The 19,239-nt window shown below is 40.4% G+C and overlaps 1 protein-coding gene across 2 annotated transcripts in view; it reads left to right on the top strand.

Moving 5' to 3' along the window:
* LOC308080147 (partitioning defective 3 homolog B-like) overlaps positions 1 to 19,239 on the top strand; it is a 355,069-nt gene that overhangs the window by 76,558 nt on the left and 259,272 nt on the right. For both annotated transcript variants that reach the window (XM_080421925.1, XM_080421924.1), the window contains exon 3: positions 10,532 to 10,709. In XM_080421925.1, the coding sequence (XP_080278051.1) occupies positions 10,532 to 10,709 (178 nt within the window). The remainder of the gene's footprint in view (positions 1 to 10,531; positions 10,710 to 19,239) is intronic.

Here is a 19,239-nt window from a genome sequence, read left to right as displayed (position 1 = left end):
GTGTAATTACCCATCATGCATTGGGGTGACACTAAATAATAGTTTTTTCTAAGGCTATGTATACAGTAAATAAGTTAGTTTGAAAATATATATTTATTAGGAGATGTTTGGTGTAACATTCAGCTTTATCTAACCTAGACTTCAAAATTATAATTTAGATTTTTTAAAACCGTGGATTAAAAAGAGTACATGGCTGAATAATGAGCAGCCTGTCATCTGTTTACAGGTTAACTTTAATCCTGGCTAACCTTCCCCTGAGATTAATATGTTAAAAAAACAAATTAAAAAGCTCAAGAACTCATTTCCAGTTTAAATCATCAATTTATCACACATTATATAATATCAATATACTTAGTTTAAAACAATCTAGGGTAAACTAATAGTATTTAACAAAATCAGTGACTTACAATAAGTAATACAGATCTTAGTTTCAAGAAATGTTATTTGGGAACATGTACATAATGCAATTTTACATATATTACATGTTCAATAGAATGAACACAATACGGTACACCCCTATGCTTGTCTCTGCATACTATTAATAAAAGTATTCAAAAACACATAAAAACACTAAACAAGACATAAGACAGACAAAACATGAAGCTTTTAAAAGTGCGTAAATAACCACACTTTTGTCCTGGAAAAGAAGTGGGTGACACATTATTTTCAAAATGTTTCTAAAATAGCTGATCAACTAGTTCATAAAATGTGTGTACGTTAACATAGTAGTGTGTGATTGAGCGTGTGTTGTATGAACCGTAAGTGTGACTAGTACGTGTGTGGGGCCCTTCCCTCCACGAATAGCGTGAGGAAGTCATACTTACCTGGCAGGGGGGGCCATCGTAACCAGATTCCTGGCTTTGTTACCTGGCACTGGCAGGCTGGTGAGAAACTACGATCCAATGCACTCAGTGTTTTACTGATCCTCCCATTGGTTAAAAAAAAAAATTACCCAGCATGCATTGCAGGATGATCTGACATCCTTGTTTACTAAAGCTATGTATACAGTATCAAGTTAGAACATGTTTTTACATGGTGATGTTGTTTAAGGTTGCCTTGTGCACCATCTTAAAAGCTGCAGTAAGTTAGTTAGAAAATATATATTGCTTGGGGTCAGTAAGTTAATCTACTCTTTTGTTTGGAAGTAAGAAGTAAAAAAGTGTCTTAAAAAACTGATAGTGTTATTGTGAATGATCTCATAGATGGTTCAACCCCATCGAGGCTCAGTCATTGGTTAAATATAATTACCCAGCATGCATTGAGGGAAACTTTAAAATCGTATGAACCGTAAGTGTGACTAGTATGTGTGGGGGTCCCTTCCCTCCACGAATAGGGTGAGGAGGTTATACTTACCTGGCAGGCATGCGGGAGACCATGATCCAATGTACTCTGTTAATTACTAATTCACAATAGGCTTACGGAGGTTACTTCTTCTGGGTTTAATATAGAAATGGTGTAGTGTTTCAGCCAAAAACATTGAATTCATTTTCAGAAAATATGTTTCTTCACCAAACTCTTGTTAATATGGAGTTTGAGTATGTAGGTATAGCATTGTATAGATAGCTTAGCACCTTTATGTATACATTTTTTAGGTAAAAGTAATACACAGAGAGAAGAAATATATACTACATGATACTGCAAGCAAAAAAAAACTAACAAACAGTGAGACACTATGATCCTCTGAGACGGTGAGTAAGAAGTAAAAAATAAAAAAAATACCCAGCATGCATTGTGGTAACTTTTAAATACTTGCTTACTACAAGCTATTGCAATAAAAAAGATATAAATGTCTTATGTGGTAAGGTGGTTAGGGGTTTGTCTTGTGTCACATCTTAAAAGATGCAGTAAGTTAGTTAGAAAATATATATTGGTTGAGGTCAGTAAGTTAATCTACTCATTTGTTTAGAAGTAAGACATATAAAGTGTCTTAAAACAAAATGAAAGTGAAACAGTTACTGTGTAAGATCTCCAAAGATGGATCAACCACATCAAAGCTCAGCTATTGGTTAAAAATAATTACCCAGCATGCACCAAGGTAAATTCTGAATACTTGCATTCTATGGCTGTATATGCAGTACTAAGTTAGAATATGTTTTATATGGTGTTGTTCAGTGTTGTCTTGTGTCACATCTTAAAAGGTTTAGCTAAACTAAACTTTCAAAAAAAGTTTTTTATTTTTAAACCAGTGGTGAAAAGGTTAGAGGACTAGATCCACTTGCCAGAATGTCTCCCTTTTAAAGTGTAACCTGAGTCCTGTCATTACATTAATCATATCAAGTTGTACTCCACTTGTAAAAAAAAAAGTTATACATTTTTAATATGGTGATATTGTTAGGGTTGTCTTGTGTCACATTAAAGTTTAGCTACCCTTAGCCTTTTAAAAATATAATTTTTGATTATTATTATTTTTTAAACCTGCAGTGAAAGGACTAGAAACTAGACAGTGGTACCAAACCTGTTAGACTTTCAATGTATCCTCTATCCTGATGTGTTAACATCTTTTAGAATCACATTCAAAGTGTTCAAACCTTTTTGTTAAAGGACTGTGTAATATTACTTTAGGGAATTAAAAGAGTAGCGAGTAAATGCAGCTTTAAACACAATACATAGGTTGTGTCAATGGTGCATTCTACTTGTTCACACTGTATAACACCCTGTGAGTGGGACATTTTCAATCAGCTATGTCACTAGGGGGGCCACTCCCATTGGTTGAAATAATTACCCAGCATGCACTGGGGGTATTTTTAAATACTTGTTTTTCTAAAGCTGTGTATGCAGTAAAAAAAAGTTATAAATGTTTAACATGGTGATGTTGTTAGGGTTGTCTTATCTCACACTAAGGTTTAGCTACCATTGCTTTAAAAAAATATATTTTTATTTTAATCAAACCGTGTGTGAAAAGACTAGACTAAAGAACCACTTGCCAGCCTGTTACACTCTTAATGCACCTTGATTCCTTTGCATGTTCCCCAGTTTAACTACAGGGGAGTAAGGAATACTGTTAGAAAATAAAACCCTGCTACGGCATATGTTCTAAAGTCATTATAGGTATTAAAGTTATTATACCCTTTAAGAATAATTTATAAAAGAGTGATTTTTCTGAAATAAGAATATCATGTGACCTAGGTCAATCAAAGTTACCTTTTAAACAACCACTTGAAGCCTGTTAATCTCAAGTGACATTGCAGCAGTCAATTATACGCAAACATTTGATCAAAGAATAACAATTCTTATTCTTTAAGAATAAAACAAAACAAAAACCCCACTAGCCTTTTTGAGTGTATTCAATTATCACTGTCTAGGTTACCCAGCCACATCCCCCTACACCCCCCACTCCCTTCACCTTTCAATACACGTTATCCTGTCTGGGACACACCCCCCACTCAGACACAGTAATTGAATAAACATTAACCCCCTCCTAGCTACTTCCTCCCCTTCCCAGCAGGGGGCGCCAAACCCACCCCTCCACTCCCCCCTCCACACAGCAGGGGGGTCAGACATGTCCGGGCATGCTTGGGCACGCCCCCTAATGATGACGTCACTAAAAACAAAATGGCGGATGCTAACACAATTAGCATGTTAGCATGTTGTTAGCTTAGCATTTAGCTACCGAAGTGCCCTTTACTACTACTCGCGTTGTACGCTTTTAGATCAGCTATTGTTGCTATTTTACATCTATAAACTTAGTAAATATGTCAATAATTTCTTTTTTTAGTTAATTTAGTTATTCTGCCCTGTGTCATTTTGTTATTACAAAGCCTAAAAGGCAAACAAAAATGTCATTTGTATTCATACGTCCCAATGTTAAATGCCGAACACACAATTAAATCGTTAATCGCAATTATTTGAGTGACAATTAATCGTCTACTTAAAATCTGTAATCGTGACAGCCCTAGCTGTGGGGGATTTTTTTTAACGGAGGTATGAAGGTTTTGCCCTTTCTAGCTATAAGTTGTGTTTATGAATGGTCACTAGAGAGAGATTTCATTGGTGTTTGTTCCTCCTGGAAGTTGGCTCGTGTCTCTTCCAAACCATCACTGCTTTTCACTGGCTTCACTGCTGACAGAATGAACTTAAAGAGATAGTTCACCCTAAAAATGACGTATTTTCGGTCGATTACGCGATAGTTCCCGTAGGAGACACAAAGAGTCTCCTTTGTGTCTCCTACCGGAACCCCTGCTCGTCATAACATTATTGGCTTAGGAATGTGACAAAAAGTAAATAGATGAATTCAAGTCACCATGGGGTGAGTAATCGATAGAAAAAAAGTCATTTTGGGGGTGAACTATCCCTTTAAAGCTGGGCTGAATGAAAATTTAAAAAATCAGTTCAAAGGCCGCCCATCCTAACCTCTGAATGAAGTGATATGGGAAAACATTTGATTTAATAATGATGTTATGAAAATGCTTAGGGTAAACTGACCTGTGGTTTCCTAAATATGTGAGGTAATGTTTTGCTAGGAGAGATTCAGCCTTAATAAGCCCACTTTGTACTTTGGACCAAGGGCCCAAGATAAGAGGGGGTTTGAGCTCTCCTCTTCTCCTCTCTATTTATTTATTTAGATATGCCTTTAACCCATTTAGACCTGAAGCCGATTCCACAAATGTCTTCCTAAACACATTTCTGAAAAACAGATTTTACTAAATATTTTGTTCCAGGGACCCCTAGATGCAAACATTTGAGTTACAAATGTTAGCTTGAACTGAACTGAACTGAACACATTTAGCCTGTTCTGGTGCAGTATGCAGCTGCCTTTGAACAGAGCCTTCATTAGTATCATTGGTAACACCTGTGAAGGATGAAAGAAGAGGCCCAATTTCTTTCCAATATGGCTGCTGTGCATAGAGCCCAAAAGATCTATACTTCTTCCACCGCTGGTATGGGTCCGTACGGATGTGCGGCTGATAAACGGGCGCTTCCCTGTTCACAGAACGTAGTGTGTAGTTTGTTTTAAACGGGACACACACTGCAGATCAAAGGTGTTAACATTCTACTAAACAGCAGAGACAACACCTCACCTCCCCTCTGTGCACACTGCTGCTGTCACACACACACACACACACACACACACACACACACACACACACACACACACACACACACACACAGCAACCCCTCTGCATGCCTAATGCAACGTACGTGTGTGTGTGTGTGTGTGTGTTTAACTTGTCTATGTGTGTGCAGATCTACAAGTTCACAAGGTGTCGCATTATGTCACATTGTCAGTTGTGCGCGAGCTGTGTGTGTTTGCGCAAGCACCTGTCATGTACTACAGTACTGTTGGAGGGCTTAGTAACTGACATGACAGAGAACATGGACGTACACACACACACACACACACACACACACACACACACACACACACACACACACACACACACACACACACACACAGACGTACCCACACAGACGTACGCACACATGCACGCACGTCCACAGCTACTGGCGCAACATTGCGATTTGCTGACAGTTTGAAGATGGCTCGGCTGTTGATATTGTGTGCTCGTGCTTGTATACGTGAGCTTGTGTGTGTGTGTGTGTCCATTATGTAAATGAGCTGGAGGAGTGACATTATTCAGCGGTAGTTGACGGCCCTGCTCCCCAGGCTCATATCAACCCCCTCCCCCCTCCACTCACGCACGCAGCAGGACGAATAACAAGACCATTTGTTTTCCCAGCATACTAATTACACTGCCCCGAGAGACAAGACAACAGAGAGAGAGAGAGAGAGAGAGAGACGGAGGGAGAGAAACGGAGACACGGAGAGAGAGAGAGAGAGAGATATGTGATGGTACAATTTAGAAGACATTTGTAGGATCCCCAGAAGCAAATATTTGAGTTACAAAATGTTAAAAAAAATATATATATATATTCAAAGATTTGCAAAAAATTCTCGATTTTTCAAAAATAGCAGATCTACAAGCTCATAGCGTGGCACTCGGTGCCGCGCTATGAGCTTGTATATCTGCTAGTTTTGAATAGCCAAAGAAATCTAAAAATGACACAGAGATGCGTTCCCGGTCTTAATGGGTTAAATGCCATTTCTAAAATGGAATGTGTCACATCCGCGATACATTGTGAGCTTGTCCTGTTGATCCACTATTTTAGCTACTTTTGACAAAACAGAGAGAGAGAGAGTGTGTATTGAGTCGGCATAGCTCAACATATCATACCAATCATAACGTTTTTGATAAAAGCACCAAATTTGATAGTCGTGTTGATTTATATATTGGGAATAAAACTGGATATCGGGCCATCACAAATTCACATTGTACAAAATGGCCATCAGTGGTTTGTCGAACCATCTCAACCCACCCAGTTTTTGCCATATGAGGCTGAAATATTACGTGACATTCAAGTGTTTGTGTGTGTGCGAGTGCAATTGTCAATGCTACAGTATATTCCTATGAGAGGGTGGTGCAATGGGAGTGGCCAATTGCGAAAAAGGCCCATAACTTCTGAGTAGATTATAATGAATTGCATTTTTATAGCGCTTTTCTAAGTACTCACTTACTCAAAGTGCTTTACAATGGTTCATGCGTTCATACATTGGGTGGTGAAGCGGGCGAAAAGTCAGACGCCAGCGTCCTCACCTCCCACATTCACATACAATCACCATTCACGCACACATTCACACACCGATGGCGGAGGAAACCATGCAAGGCACCAACCTGCTCATCCGGAGCAACTAGGGGTTCAGCGTCTTGCTCAAGGACACTTCGACATTAACTCTAGAGTCACAGCATGTCGTACTGCGATGCACTGTGAGCTTGTATGTATGAGCTTGTATATTTCCGGCTTTAGGGTTGTGGTTCAAACATGGCGGGAAAATCACTGTCTTGAAATGTTGGAAGTCCTCACACGTATAGTAATCCAAATGTGTGTGTGTGTGTACCAGTGGTGTAAAAAAGTACTCAAATGTTTTACTTAAGTACAAGTATCAATACTGCAATGTAGAAGTACTCTGCTACACGAATTAAAAATTTACTTCAGTAAAAGTACACAAGTATTGGTATCATCAACATGTCCTTAAAGTACCAAAAGTAAAGTACTGAAATGTTTGAAAATATCAGATCTACTAGCTCACAACGTGTCTCGATGTGACACGTTGTGAGCTTGTAGATCGGCTATTTTCAAATAGCCTAGGTATGACATGGGGCTAAAGTGGTTAATGTATGTCTTATAATATAATAATTTATATCTGCAAAGTAACTAAAGCTGTCAAATAATTGTAGTGGAGTAAAAGTACAATATTTGTCTCTGAGATGTAGTGGAGTAGAAGTAAAAGTATAGACAATTGGAAATACTCCAGTAAAGTAAAAGTACCTCAAAATTGTACTTGAGTACAGTACTTGAGTAAATGTACTTAGTTACTTTACACCACTGGTGCGTACAGCAGCATAAACTTCAGTCAGCTGTTTGACATGTGCTGGGTGTGGAAGGTGAAACTCAGTGATTGATTCCTCTCATTTGAAGCGCTGATATGTGGGCGCGTCTCTGGGGGCAATGGCTACGAGATAGGAATCTCTCATCATCATCATCATTACCTCAGTCTGAAACCACACCAACGCTTCCGCATGGAACAAATCGTTCACATAATGCTCATCACAGGTGTGTGTGTGTGTGTGTGTGTGTGTGTGTGTGTGTGTGTGACATACAGTATATCCCCACAAGCAGTGGTGCAAAATAACATTTTTGCACATTTACTCAAGTACTGCACTTAAGTACAATTTTGAGGTACTTTTACTTTACTAGAGTATTTCCAAATAGCAGATCTACAAGCTCATTGCTTGTAGAGGTGTGTATTTGCACTGCCCTCGCGATTCATTTTGATTACGATTCACTATGTTTCGATTCGATTACGATTAACCTTGTACTAATTTGAATCGACGATGCATCGTGATGCATCACACTTTTCTATATTACTGCACAAAATGGCAACGTTTTCTATTTGAATTCCGCACTTTTACTTGTAACAGAGTACTTCTACATTGCAGTATTGCTACTTTTACTTAAGTAAAACATATGAGTACTTTTTCCATCACTACCCACAAGTATAGTAGAATTTGAGAACTTACACTTCAGAGGACAATTTTTATTGTCCTCACAAGAGGTTGTTTTACGGTTAAACCAGACTTGTGCAGTTAGGTTGGGATTGGGATTAGGATTACACATTTAGAGGTTAGTTAGTTTAGGGGTTAGGGTCTGAGTTATACCTGATTTATGCTTAGTTGTGAGCCGGTGTTGCACACCAAAAATAGCAGATCTACAAGCTCGCAACGCATTGGCATTTTCGGCTAACATTTTAGTACTTTTACTTTTGGTACTTTAAGTACATTTTGATGCCAATACTTGTTGTACTTTTACTCAAGTCACATTTTGAACACAGAGTGCAACAGAGTACTTCTACAATGTGGTATTGATACTTTTACTTAAGTAAAAAATATCAGTACTTTTTCCACCACTGTTAAAACCACTATAAAATCGCCATCCTGCAAATGTTAGAGCGATAGAGAAAGAGAGGGAGAGAATGCTTGCGAAACATCCATCAATCTCTTTAATCAGATTCTCTCACTGGTGTTCCATCGTCTCTCGCTCCCTCTCTCTCTCTCTTTCGCTCTCTCTCTCTCTCTCTCTTTCGCTCTCTCTCCGCCTTCCCCTATAGCCTCGATTTCTCATCTGTCCAATCACTCTGTCACTCGCTGACGCTCACACACACACACACACACACACACACACACACACACACACACACACACACACACACACACAGAGGCTGCTGTTGGCTGGGTGTCATGAGCATATTGAATCATGGGAAGTTGAGGCGAGGAGGCTGGCGAGAAATGACATCACAGAGTCCTGGATGATTTATATCTGACTGCCCCCCCCCCCCCCCCCCACCTGCTTAATGTACACACACACATATGCACATACGCACACACACACGCACACACACACACACACACACTCTGCTGTGCATTAACACATGCCTTAATGCCTACGAAAAAAACGTACACACACACTGTTAAACAAATGCAGGTACACATTCATTAAACACTCACTTAAACACAAACAGTAAAAAAGCACTTGTCACACACACACTTATATACACGTATTTACATCACACACACACACACACACACACACACACACACACACACACACACACACACACACACAGCTGTATCCGTTGTGCTTTAAATTGCGTCCACGGGTCGTTTGACAACGTCATCACATTCACATGCAATGGGGGTGTGGCCACACAGACAGTTTCGTCCATCATTGAGCGCTCGCTATTGTGCAACTATCAGCAGATTGTAAGGAAAGAGAAATGGCTCACTCCGCCTTAGCTTTTGAGTGCAGAAAAAACGAATAAAAAGATATTCCGATAGTACTCATTGCTATAGTTTGTTCTGTAACAGTGCATTTTCAGGTTGGGATACGAATTTTATCATATCAGGAGAGAACACTCATGCAGGATGAACGAGCAGAATTGGAAGTGATGACACAAAGATTTAAGCAGGCACAATTGCAACCGGGACACTATGAAAAAGTATAGCTGATAAATGGGTACTCTCTCCTGATTGGCTGAAATTTGGCAACCCACCTGAAGATGTATTTTCGCTGTTTATCAAAGAGCTTGACAGACAGGGAGACCCCTGCTACTAAACACACACTCTATAGCAATGATTATTATCGCAATATAGTGCGTAAACCTTTTAAAAAAACACTTTTTGTTTTAACCAACATATACCACTTACCTTACCTTCAATTTTCCAACAACACCAGCAATTTAGATTACTAAATTAGTTGGCAACAAATGTTTTCATAATTCATAATTGCTTATTCTTTGCACCCCTAGTCTATGGTAGACAATAAAAAAGTCCCGTATTGTCCTAGGACATAGGGGGTGGGTCTGGGGAGTCTATTTACTCTCCTTGCTGCATTTCACCTGTACATGGCTCTCTGGTGACCCTGTCATCACATTTGACAGCTTCTTCAACTGTCACAACTCTTTTGACTCCAAATCTCTCTCTCTCTCTCTCTCTCTCTCTCTCTCTCTCTCTCTCGCACACAGACAGACAGACGATCTACAAGCTCACAGAGTGTCTTAATGTAACGCATTGTGAGCTTTTTGATCAGTTTTTTTACCTTATTTTTGTAAGCCACCATTGTATAACAGGGTTAATGGGTTAATCAGACCAATTCATTTAAAATATTAAAAAGAAAATATATTTTCGTCGATTTTTCGATTATGTAAGAAATAAAAAAAAAAATATATAAAAACCTCAATTATTTGATTAAGTTGGTTATTGGTTCTGAATACCGGTTGGTTTTCAGTTAATTGGCCAGACACACACACACACACACACACACACACACACACACACTCTGCATCATATAGTGTTGTCAAACATTTATTGCCCCTGTGCGTTCGCAAATGTAGCAACAATAGGTATGATTGTTCATTTCTGACACTGTGTGTGTGTGTGTGTGTGTGTGTGTGTGTGTGTGTGTGTGTGTTCTCCAGCTGGTGGCAGCGTTCGAGGAGGTCCAGCGCGACAAGGCGGAGAGTCCAGGAAGTGGCGTCTCCAACGGTCACTCGAGCCCCGCCCCCAGCAGCCCTGAGCCAATCCTCTACCATCCCCACATGGCGCCGCAGCCAATCAGAGGAGAGATAGAGGTCAATGAGGCGGTTCTCCGTACCAGTGAGTAGCCCAGTGTTATGTTTTCTGCCCGATCGTTCCATGGGATCTTGTGGTGTGTGTGTGTGCCTTAACTGGGTACTCAACCCCAGTACTTCAGTAAAAGTATAGATTCTTCTGGTCAAATATTACTCAACTACACCTGAACGTTGCACTGTCAAATTAGTACTTGGAAATATTGGAGTAGGCCTACTTTGAAAAAGTAAAACAATACTTAAGTATTCAAAAGTGCATGCTTTAAAAAAGGTGTGTGTGTGTTAGAAAATATATGAATGGAATAGCTGTAAATGAAAGTGACATATCCCCCATGAAACCTAACTGCCTGTGAAGACAGATGCAGTGTTGATGTAGCCTCCTCTCCTCTCCTCTCCTCTCCTCTCCTCTCCTCTCTCCTCTCCTCTCCTCTCCTCTCCTCTCCTCTCCTCTCCTCTCCTCTCCTCTCCTCTCCTCTCCTCTCCTCTCCTCTCCTCTCCTCTTCTCCTCATATCTTCTATTCTCCTCTCTTCTATTCTCCTCTCCTCTATTCTCCTCTCCTCTCCTTCTCTCTCCATCATTTCCTACTCTACTATTCAGCTTCAACCACCTGCCAGACACCCCGGCTGGCCTACCAGACCCCCTGACCCATTACCCTTCCACACACACACACACACACACACACACACACACACACACACACACACACACACACACACACACACACACACACACACACACACACACACACACACACACACAGTGCCCCCATCGCTAACTAGATTAGCACTGTAGCCAGTTAGCATGCCCGGCCTCCAGCCGAGGGTGAATGGGCTCATTTTCTTTGACCCCACCCCACTGATTCCAACCCTCTTCTTTACTTACTGGGACCCCCTGAACCCCCCCGGGCCACCACCCACCCACCCCTCCCTCCCGTCGCACATATGAGCCCTGACTAACTTAGTTAAGGTTGGATCCCGCCATGCCCTCCACCAACACCCCCCTTACATCAACTAGACTGATGCAATAAGGCAGCTTTTGTCATAGATAAAGAGGGTGGCTACCCCCCCCCCCCCCCCCCACTCTCTTCCCGTGCATGTTAAACAAACCCGACACACCCGGCTGCTCAGCTGTCCCATAGACGTGTTAAAGGGATAGCTCACCCCAAAAAATACTTTTCTATCGATTTGTCACCCCATGGAGACTTGAATTCATGGTTTTTTTTTATTTTATTTTTTTTATCATTTTGGGGGTAAACTATCCCTCTAAGTCTTAACGCTGCGTTCACTTATGCGGCGGCAAAAGCTACACAATGACCAGAAGTCTTCTGATTACATTGCTGCCCAGTCGCTGTTGATGTTTATTTGTCGCTAATTTATACAAGTACAAGCAGCAAAATGTTGTTGGGACCTGAAAAGAATGTTCAGAACCCAAGATATCGTGATCCGAAGATTTGCTGCTCCATTCACTTCTTGTTTAACTTATTACTGAAAAAGGCTGTATCTCGGCTCCTGAGCACTTTTTTTACTTAAAAAATAAATAAAACATTGCTGGCACAGTATTAACATATTTTTTTATTTCATTGGCATTGAGAGAGTTAAGTAAGAGAATAAATATAATATAATAAAAAAATATATGTACATGCAGTGAGAAACAAACATAATATATTGTCTTAGACGGGTACATTAGCTTATCAACATGCAGCAGTTCCTGAAGTGTGCAGGTGATGTGCATCTACGTATTTAACTGTGCAGGTAATGTGCATATTCATATCTAATCAATAGCAGCAATGTCACTGTTGAATGTGCAGAGGTGCAAACCCCCCATAACTCTTGAGAGTTACGGGGGACCGTTACGGGTCCATGAGAACCACTGATTTACAGAATGTAGTAGGAATTGTGGGCACAGAGAAGGGGAGCGGAAACGGTGATATAAGAACACATGCTTGATCGACACTTCACTGTGTCATTGTAACGCTGGAAAAAACAAACTTGATGCGAGCTCAGCTTTGATTTATAGCTCAACAAAAACAACCCAATGAAATTAACTGAAATTGGGGCGACCCGATAGCCGAGTGGTTATGGTGCGTACCACTTGGGCTGCAGGGGGGTCCTAAATTATTTTGGGGGGTGCCCAGATGATTAGCTTAATGTGCATCATTGTCCTCTCACTCAACAGTAAACAAACCAACATACAGTATAAGTGTATGTACGGGGTATCTGCACTCACATTGCGAGGCGTTGTGAGCTTGTTGATCAGCTATTTTCACAATAATTATCTGTGGAAACGAGTGAAGCTAAATGTAATGCCTCAACTCCTACAATTCCAAGTGCTTGTCAGGGTGGGGGGTCCCCAGTTCAAATATGATTATTTTTGGGCGGTCGCAGCCTGAAAAGCCTTGCTATGTGTTCCCTGTCAAATAAAGGCTCAGAAAAGCCCACACAAATAACTAGTCACATTGTTGTTGTTTGCATTAGGTTTTGTTTTCAATTTCACTTTAGTTTTGATTAGTTTGAGTGTTTTTTTTACTAATTTGGGGCAGTCAGCGATTCAGAAAAAAAGAAAAAGAAAATAGCCGATCTAACATGTCACATTGTGACACATTATTAGGTTGTAGATGCGCTAATTTCCCTATTCTTGAAGAAATATTGGATGGCCATTTTCTCTATGACTTCCGATTGTTTTTGTTAGTTTTGGAAACACACGATACAGTTTCGGTTTGTTAAAATGTATTTTTTTCTTGTAAAGCCTTTTTTTTATTTGTATTCCAGTTAACTAAAAATGTTTTGTCAATTCTAGTTTTTCTCTTTTCATTAGTTTTAGTCATCTAAAAACCTTCACAGCAGAAAATGACTTGGAGCCTGTCGCTTTGTAACTGTGTCTGTGTGTGTGCGCGCGTGCGTGTGTGTGTGTGTGTGTGTGTGTGTGTGTGTGCTCGTGTGTTTGCGTGCGTGCTGCCGTGAGTGTGCTCCATAACAGGATCGGTGGCTAAAGTGTGGTATGGCCTCCTATCAAGCATGACTTATAGTTTGAGTTTTTAGCATGAGAACAACTCAGGTTTGTTTTCTCCCTGTGTGTTTTAAAGCCTTTCTGCTTCGCTGGGCGCTAGTGGGGTTTGGAGAAGAGAAGAGAAGGGTGAAATGAGATTAAGTCAAAAGGAGAGCAAAGCCTCAGCTTAATCCTGCTCCTATTATAAGGGGGGGAAAGTTAAGTAAAATAAATAAATAAATGAAAGTTCACTAGATATGTTGGAGGAAAAAAACAACAGTTTACAGCAGGCTCAAACTGGCATACAGTCAGTGGTGGACAAAAGTACTTAAGTAAAAGTATCAATACTGCAATGTAGAAATACTCCGATAAAAGTAAATGTCCGGAATTCAAAATTTACTTGAGTAAAAGTACAAAAGTATTGGTATAAAAATGTACTTAAAGTACCACAAGTAGAAAGTAATCATTATGCAGAATGTCCCGTTTCACAAGTTTTCAAATGTACTGTATAAACATATTTTGAAAATAGCAGATCTACAAGCTCACAATGCGTCGCATCGCGACGCGTTGTGAGCTTGTAGATCGGCTATTATCAAATTGCCAAAATGTATATATAGGCTGAAGTGGTGAATGCATGCTTTGTAATAATAATCCAAATCTACAAAGTAACTAGTAACTAAAGTTTTCAAATAATTGTAGTGGAGATGTTGCCTTTGAGATGTAGTGGAGTAGAAGTAAAAATACTGAAAATTGGAAATACTCAAGTAAAGTAAAAATACCTAAAACATGTACCTAAGTACAGTACTTGAGTAAATGTACTGAGTTACTTCACACCACTGCATACAGTACACAATTACGAACATCCAGACTGGTACAATCGACCCCTTTTTATGGTGTGGCTCCTCAGAGGCCAGCTAGCTAGAACAAGTGGTTCTCAGACCTTTTAAAAAAAAAATATATATATATATATATATATATATAGTTTTATATCGTTTTATATAACTATATATACTATATAACTATATATATATATATATATACTATATATATACTATATATATAGTTATATATATATATATATATAGTTTTTTAAAGCTATTTTTTTGTACTCAAATCTTTGCTTCTTGGGGTCCCTGGAACAAAGCATTTTGAGATGGGGAGATCCGTGGCCAAATACATATCATTGTGGGGGTCCTTGACATGAAAAGGTTTGAGAGCCACTGACTATAGTTTTTCAGAAAACCGTTAGGATTTAGAAGACATTTGTAGAATACCCAGAAGCAAAGATTTGAGTTACAAATGTTTGCCTAAATATATATATTCAAAGATTTGCACAAATGTTCACGATTTAAAAAAAATAGTAGATCTACAAGCTCATAGCGCAGCACTCGGTGCCGCGCTATGAGCTTGTATATCTGCTATTTTTGAATAGCAAAATAAATCTTAACATGACATGGATGCGTTCCCGGTGTGAATGGGTTATTTACAATAAGATTGAGCTAGCAGTGGAGTTCTGTTTCTCTACATGTTCAGTTTGGGAAAAGTTGTCTAGCTACGCCCATTTCCACCAAGCAAGATCTTTCTGTCTGCTACAGATGTTGTTGAATACTCGGTATAGGCAAATCCATACGTATTGTTTCTGTGGTCACGTGATCAATACGTTTATATCTGTCAGACCTTTTCAGATTCCACTCTGATTGCCTATGATTGCCTTTACAAATTTGCTGGAGGTGCATACATTGTGTGTGTCTGTGTCTGTGTCTGTGTGTGTGCGTGTGCGTGCGCGCGCGCGCGTGCATCAGGTCGAGTTAGTTGTTTGAACAGGGTGATTGAGCCTCACACTGCGGGGATGATTATACCCGCATCGATCTGGTAACACACACACACACACACAATCAGAATCAGGAGAGTTGTTATCGCACTTTCCCACAAACAGCTTGGGCTGGACCACTATCGACCACCATGGAGACAAGACCACCCCTCGGTGTGGTGAACATCTATGCGCAGACACGTGCACCGACACACACACACACACACACACACACACACACACACACACACACACATCATTGACGAACACACGAGCAGACATACTAACTCTTATCATCCTACTATTACTTATGCGCGTAATTTCTTTTCATGTTTTTTCCCATAAATGAATGCCCTAGCCCAGTGGTTTTAAACCTTTTCCATAATAAGGCCCATTATTTATTCAGCATTTGAGCCATGGATCACCATTTGATGAGATTTAGACTCTCGGACCCAAAACATAGAATATTTTGTTGTCGATGGATAATATGCACGCACGCACGCACGCACGCACGCACGCACGCACGCACGCACGCACTCACACACACACACACACACTCACACACACACACACACACACACACACACAGAGAGTGAGAGAGACGGGCCATTCTTCTTTTCCTTCATGTCCTCAGAGTGAACCAGTGCTGTGGCATCACACACATATCTTCTGAGAACTGAAGCGAGGAAGCTTTTCTCCAAATAACCCTGTGTGTTCCCAGGACTGTGTGTGTGTGTGTGTGAGAGTTCAAAAAGAGGGCCTGTTTTCAGTTCTTTGGTTTCAGAAGACAAACAGGAGATGAGCACACGCACTCACACACTGCCTCCATACATTTTTTCCCCTCTTTTTTTCTCCACTAGTAATTTAAATAGAACTCTCAAAACCAAAATAAATCATACATCATCTCTGGTTCCTTGCTTGTGGAGTGTCGTATTGTTCATTAATCTAGACCATGGACCGAGAAGACAGAGCTAAGACAGGCGGGGGCAACCAAATCATTGCGTGAAAGGAACTTTTTAACACCCCTATTCTGGTGGGAACATTTGCCAAAAATACCTGATCTACAAGCTCTTAAAACAAGACCCCTGATGGACAACCTCAACCACGTTCAACCGTTTTTTTGGGGGTCGGCATTAAAGGTGAATAATTTCAGAATTTCTGCGAGGCATTGTGAGCTTGTAGATTGGCTATTTTTGCCAAAGAGGTATAGGTGTGTAGAGCAAGGGCCCAGGATCCGCCTTTGAAATTCTATATAGGAAGTGAGTTCATATGAATGGCCTGTAGTTTTGCTGTTTTACCCCTGCTGGTGTCAGAAGAAATAATTCTCAATTCAAGCGGATGGGTTTTTGCCGAACTTTAGACTTAATTTTAATACCTTAAAGACGGGGTGCCGTGATTTTCCGTGATTTCCCCCCCCCCCCCTAAAACATAATCATCAGGTATTATGGTTATACTAGGAGGAAGATTTTTTCTTTCAAAAAAGTGTACAGAAAGTGTTAAAATTATGTTTTTCTGTGGACACGCCTCCAGTTCATTAAGTATACCAGGTTCTCACCTTAGCACCTCCTCCACCACCTTAGCACCACCCACCTGTCCTAGTCCCTCCTCCTTCTCTGGCCACACCTGTTGTGTTATGATAATAAGGGGGAGGGTATATTTTTACTGTGTCACTAAAGAGCTGTTTTTCTATTGGCACGTTTGACCCTCAAGGTTTCAGCCTCCAGGAAGAAACTCAAAATAGTCAGAGAAGACATAAAACACCATAAAAACACCACCAGGGGGCTTAATGAAGTTCTATCAACCTCATAGACACATGAAAAACAGAAAAAGTGCAAAACCATGGCACCACCTCTTTAACTCTCTCAGTGCCAATGAAATACAAAAATATGTTCATACTGTGCCAGCATTTTTTTTTCAAGTAAAAAAAAAGTGCTTAGGAAGCGAGATACAGCCCTTTTCAGTTATTAAAAACTCTGGATTTTTCGTTCTGGCACTGAGGGCATTCAGAAAAAACTCGTGGCTTGGCACTGAGAGAGTTAATAAACATTGTCATAAATACTATGTGTTTCCAGTTGCTATTTTAAAGTCTTCTTTCAATTATCATGATATACGTTTTGGTAAATTATGGTCCCATTTATAAAAAATGATAAAGTAGGGTATGCTCTAGGACCGGCGTGGCTATCTTGTGATGCTTTGATTGACAAGCTACACAACCAATAGCATTCATTCCCCACCCCCGCTCTGGTCCCAACCTATAGCATTCATTTCCGGTTGCTTAGGATATGACACGATATGACGCCATATAGAAAGATGGCGGATTTGAAATTGCTGAAAAATAGGTTTCAAAATGGGTTTCATTTACGGTCTGTAGAGTCTATGGGCGTAACGCTGTCCATTCTTTTTTACAGTCTAAGGTATAGAGGGAAAAAAAGCAGATCAAGTAAAAAAAAAAAGTTTAATGTGAAACACACTTTTATACAATATAGAGGGGGTCCCTGCTTCATCTCTCTCTCAGCTAGGGGGTCCTTGGCCTGAAAAAAACCTGTTGTAGAGGGGGGAAAAAAGGAGAAGGGCTAATATAGACTCATGGGGGGGGACCCCGGTCACCAAATAATACAGTTTAAGTGGTTAACAGCTATCTGACCTATGGAAGAGTTACGACCGGACACTTTAATCTACTATATCCCTGACTCGGTGGTCCCGCTTGACCTTTGGGAGGTCACGGCAGGCCAGGGGTCAAAGCCAAGTGACCCTGGGCGTCGGTGCGGACGGCGGTCCCCGGCTGTCCAGAGCCCTAAGTGGTGTGTGGAAGGATTTATGGAACGCAGGGGTCTGATTGGACTGAGAGGGTTAACTAGTGCAGGATTTATGGAGCTGACCACTGGGTAATGGACACTGTCTGCTACTGACCGTGGAGGTCATGGCGTGTGTGTGTGTGTGTATGTGTGTCACATGTCCCCACAACTGGGCTATAGTGGAATTTGAGAAATAGACACAATCTTTGTTCTATGGTTAAAACAGATTTAGTTTTTAGGGCTAGGCTTACATTTAGAAAACAGATTCAGTTTAGACTTTTATAGGTTAGGTTTAGGAGTTAGAGTTAGAATTATGCTTGATTAGGCTATTTAGTTTTGCGCTGCTGTCGTGCACCAAAACATTGCCGATCTACAAGCTGACAACGTATAGATCGGCTATTTGTTGGCTTTAGGCTTAAAGGGATATTTCACTTTCAAATAAAATAAACTTTAAAAAAAATCATGGCCCCCTCACGCATTAGAATATCCTTCTAATGCGTGAGGGGGCCATGAATTTTCTATTGCTTTTTTCATAATTCTTTTAAATACTTTTTGTAAGTTTACTTTATTTGAAAGTGAAATATCCCTTTAAGGTTAAAATGAAAAAAATTAAGGAAAAATGGCATTCCGCCCTAAAATGTTGATGTCCTCCCAGGTATAGCAATACAGACGTGTGCGCGTGTCTCTATTTTTCCACGCTCAGCAAAGCCACACACATACGTACGCACACACACACACACACACACACACACACACACACACACACACACACACACACACACACACACACACACACACACACACACACACACACACACACACACACACACACACACACACACACACACACACACACACACACACACACAGAGTGAGAGAGACACACACACACATCCATGACCCCCATGCCAGTCGCTTGTTGTCTCCATTCTGACCACTATTAGAACACAACCCCTGTCACTGACCC

This window comes from Gymnoscopelus braueri (genome assembly GCF_963280865.1).
Source record: "Gymnoscopelus braueri genome assembly, chromosome: 24".
Taxonomy (NCBI): domain Eukaryota; kingdom Metazoa; phylum Chordata; class Actinopteri; order Myctophiformes; family Myctophidae; genus Gymnoscopelus; species Gymnoscopelus braueri.
The sequence above is the reverse complement of the archived record's forward strand: the minus strand, read 5'-3'. Positions and strand labels throughout refer to the sequence as shown.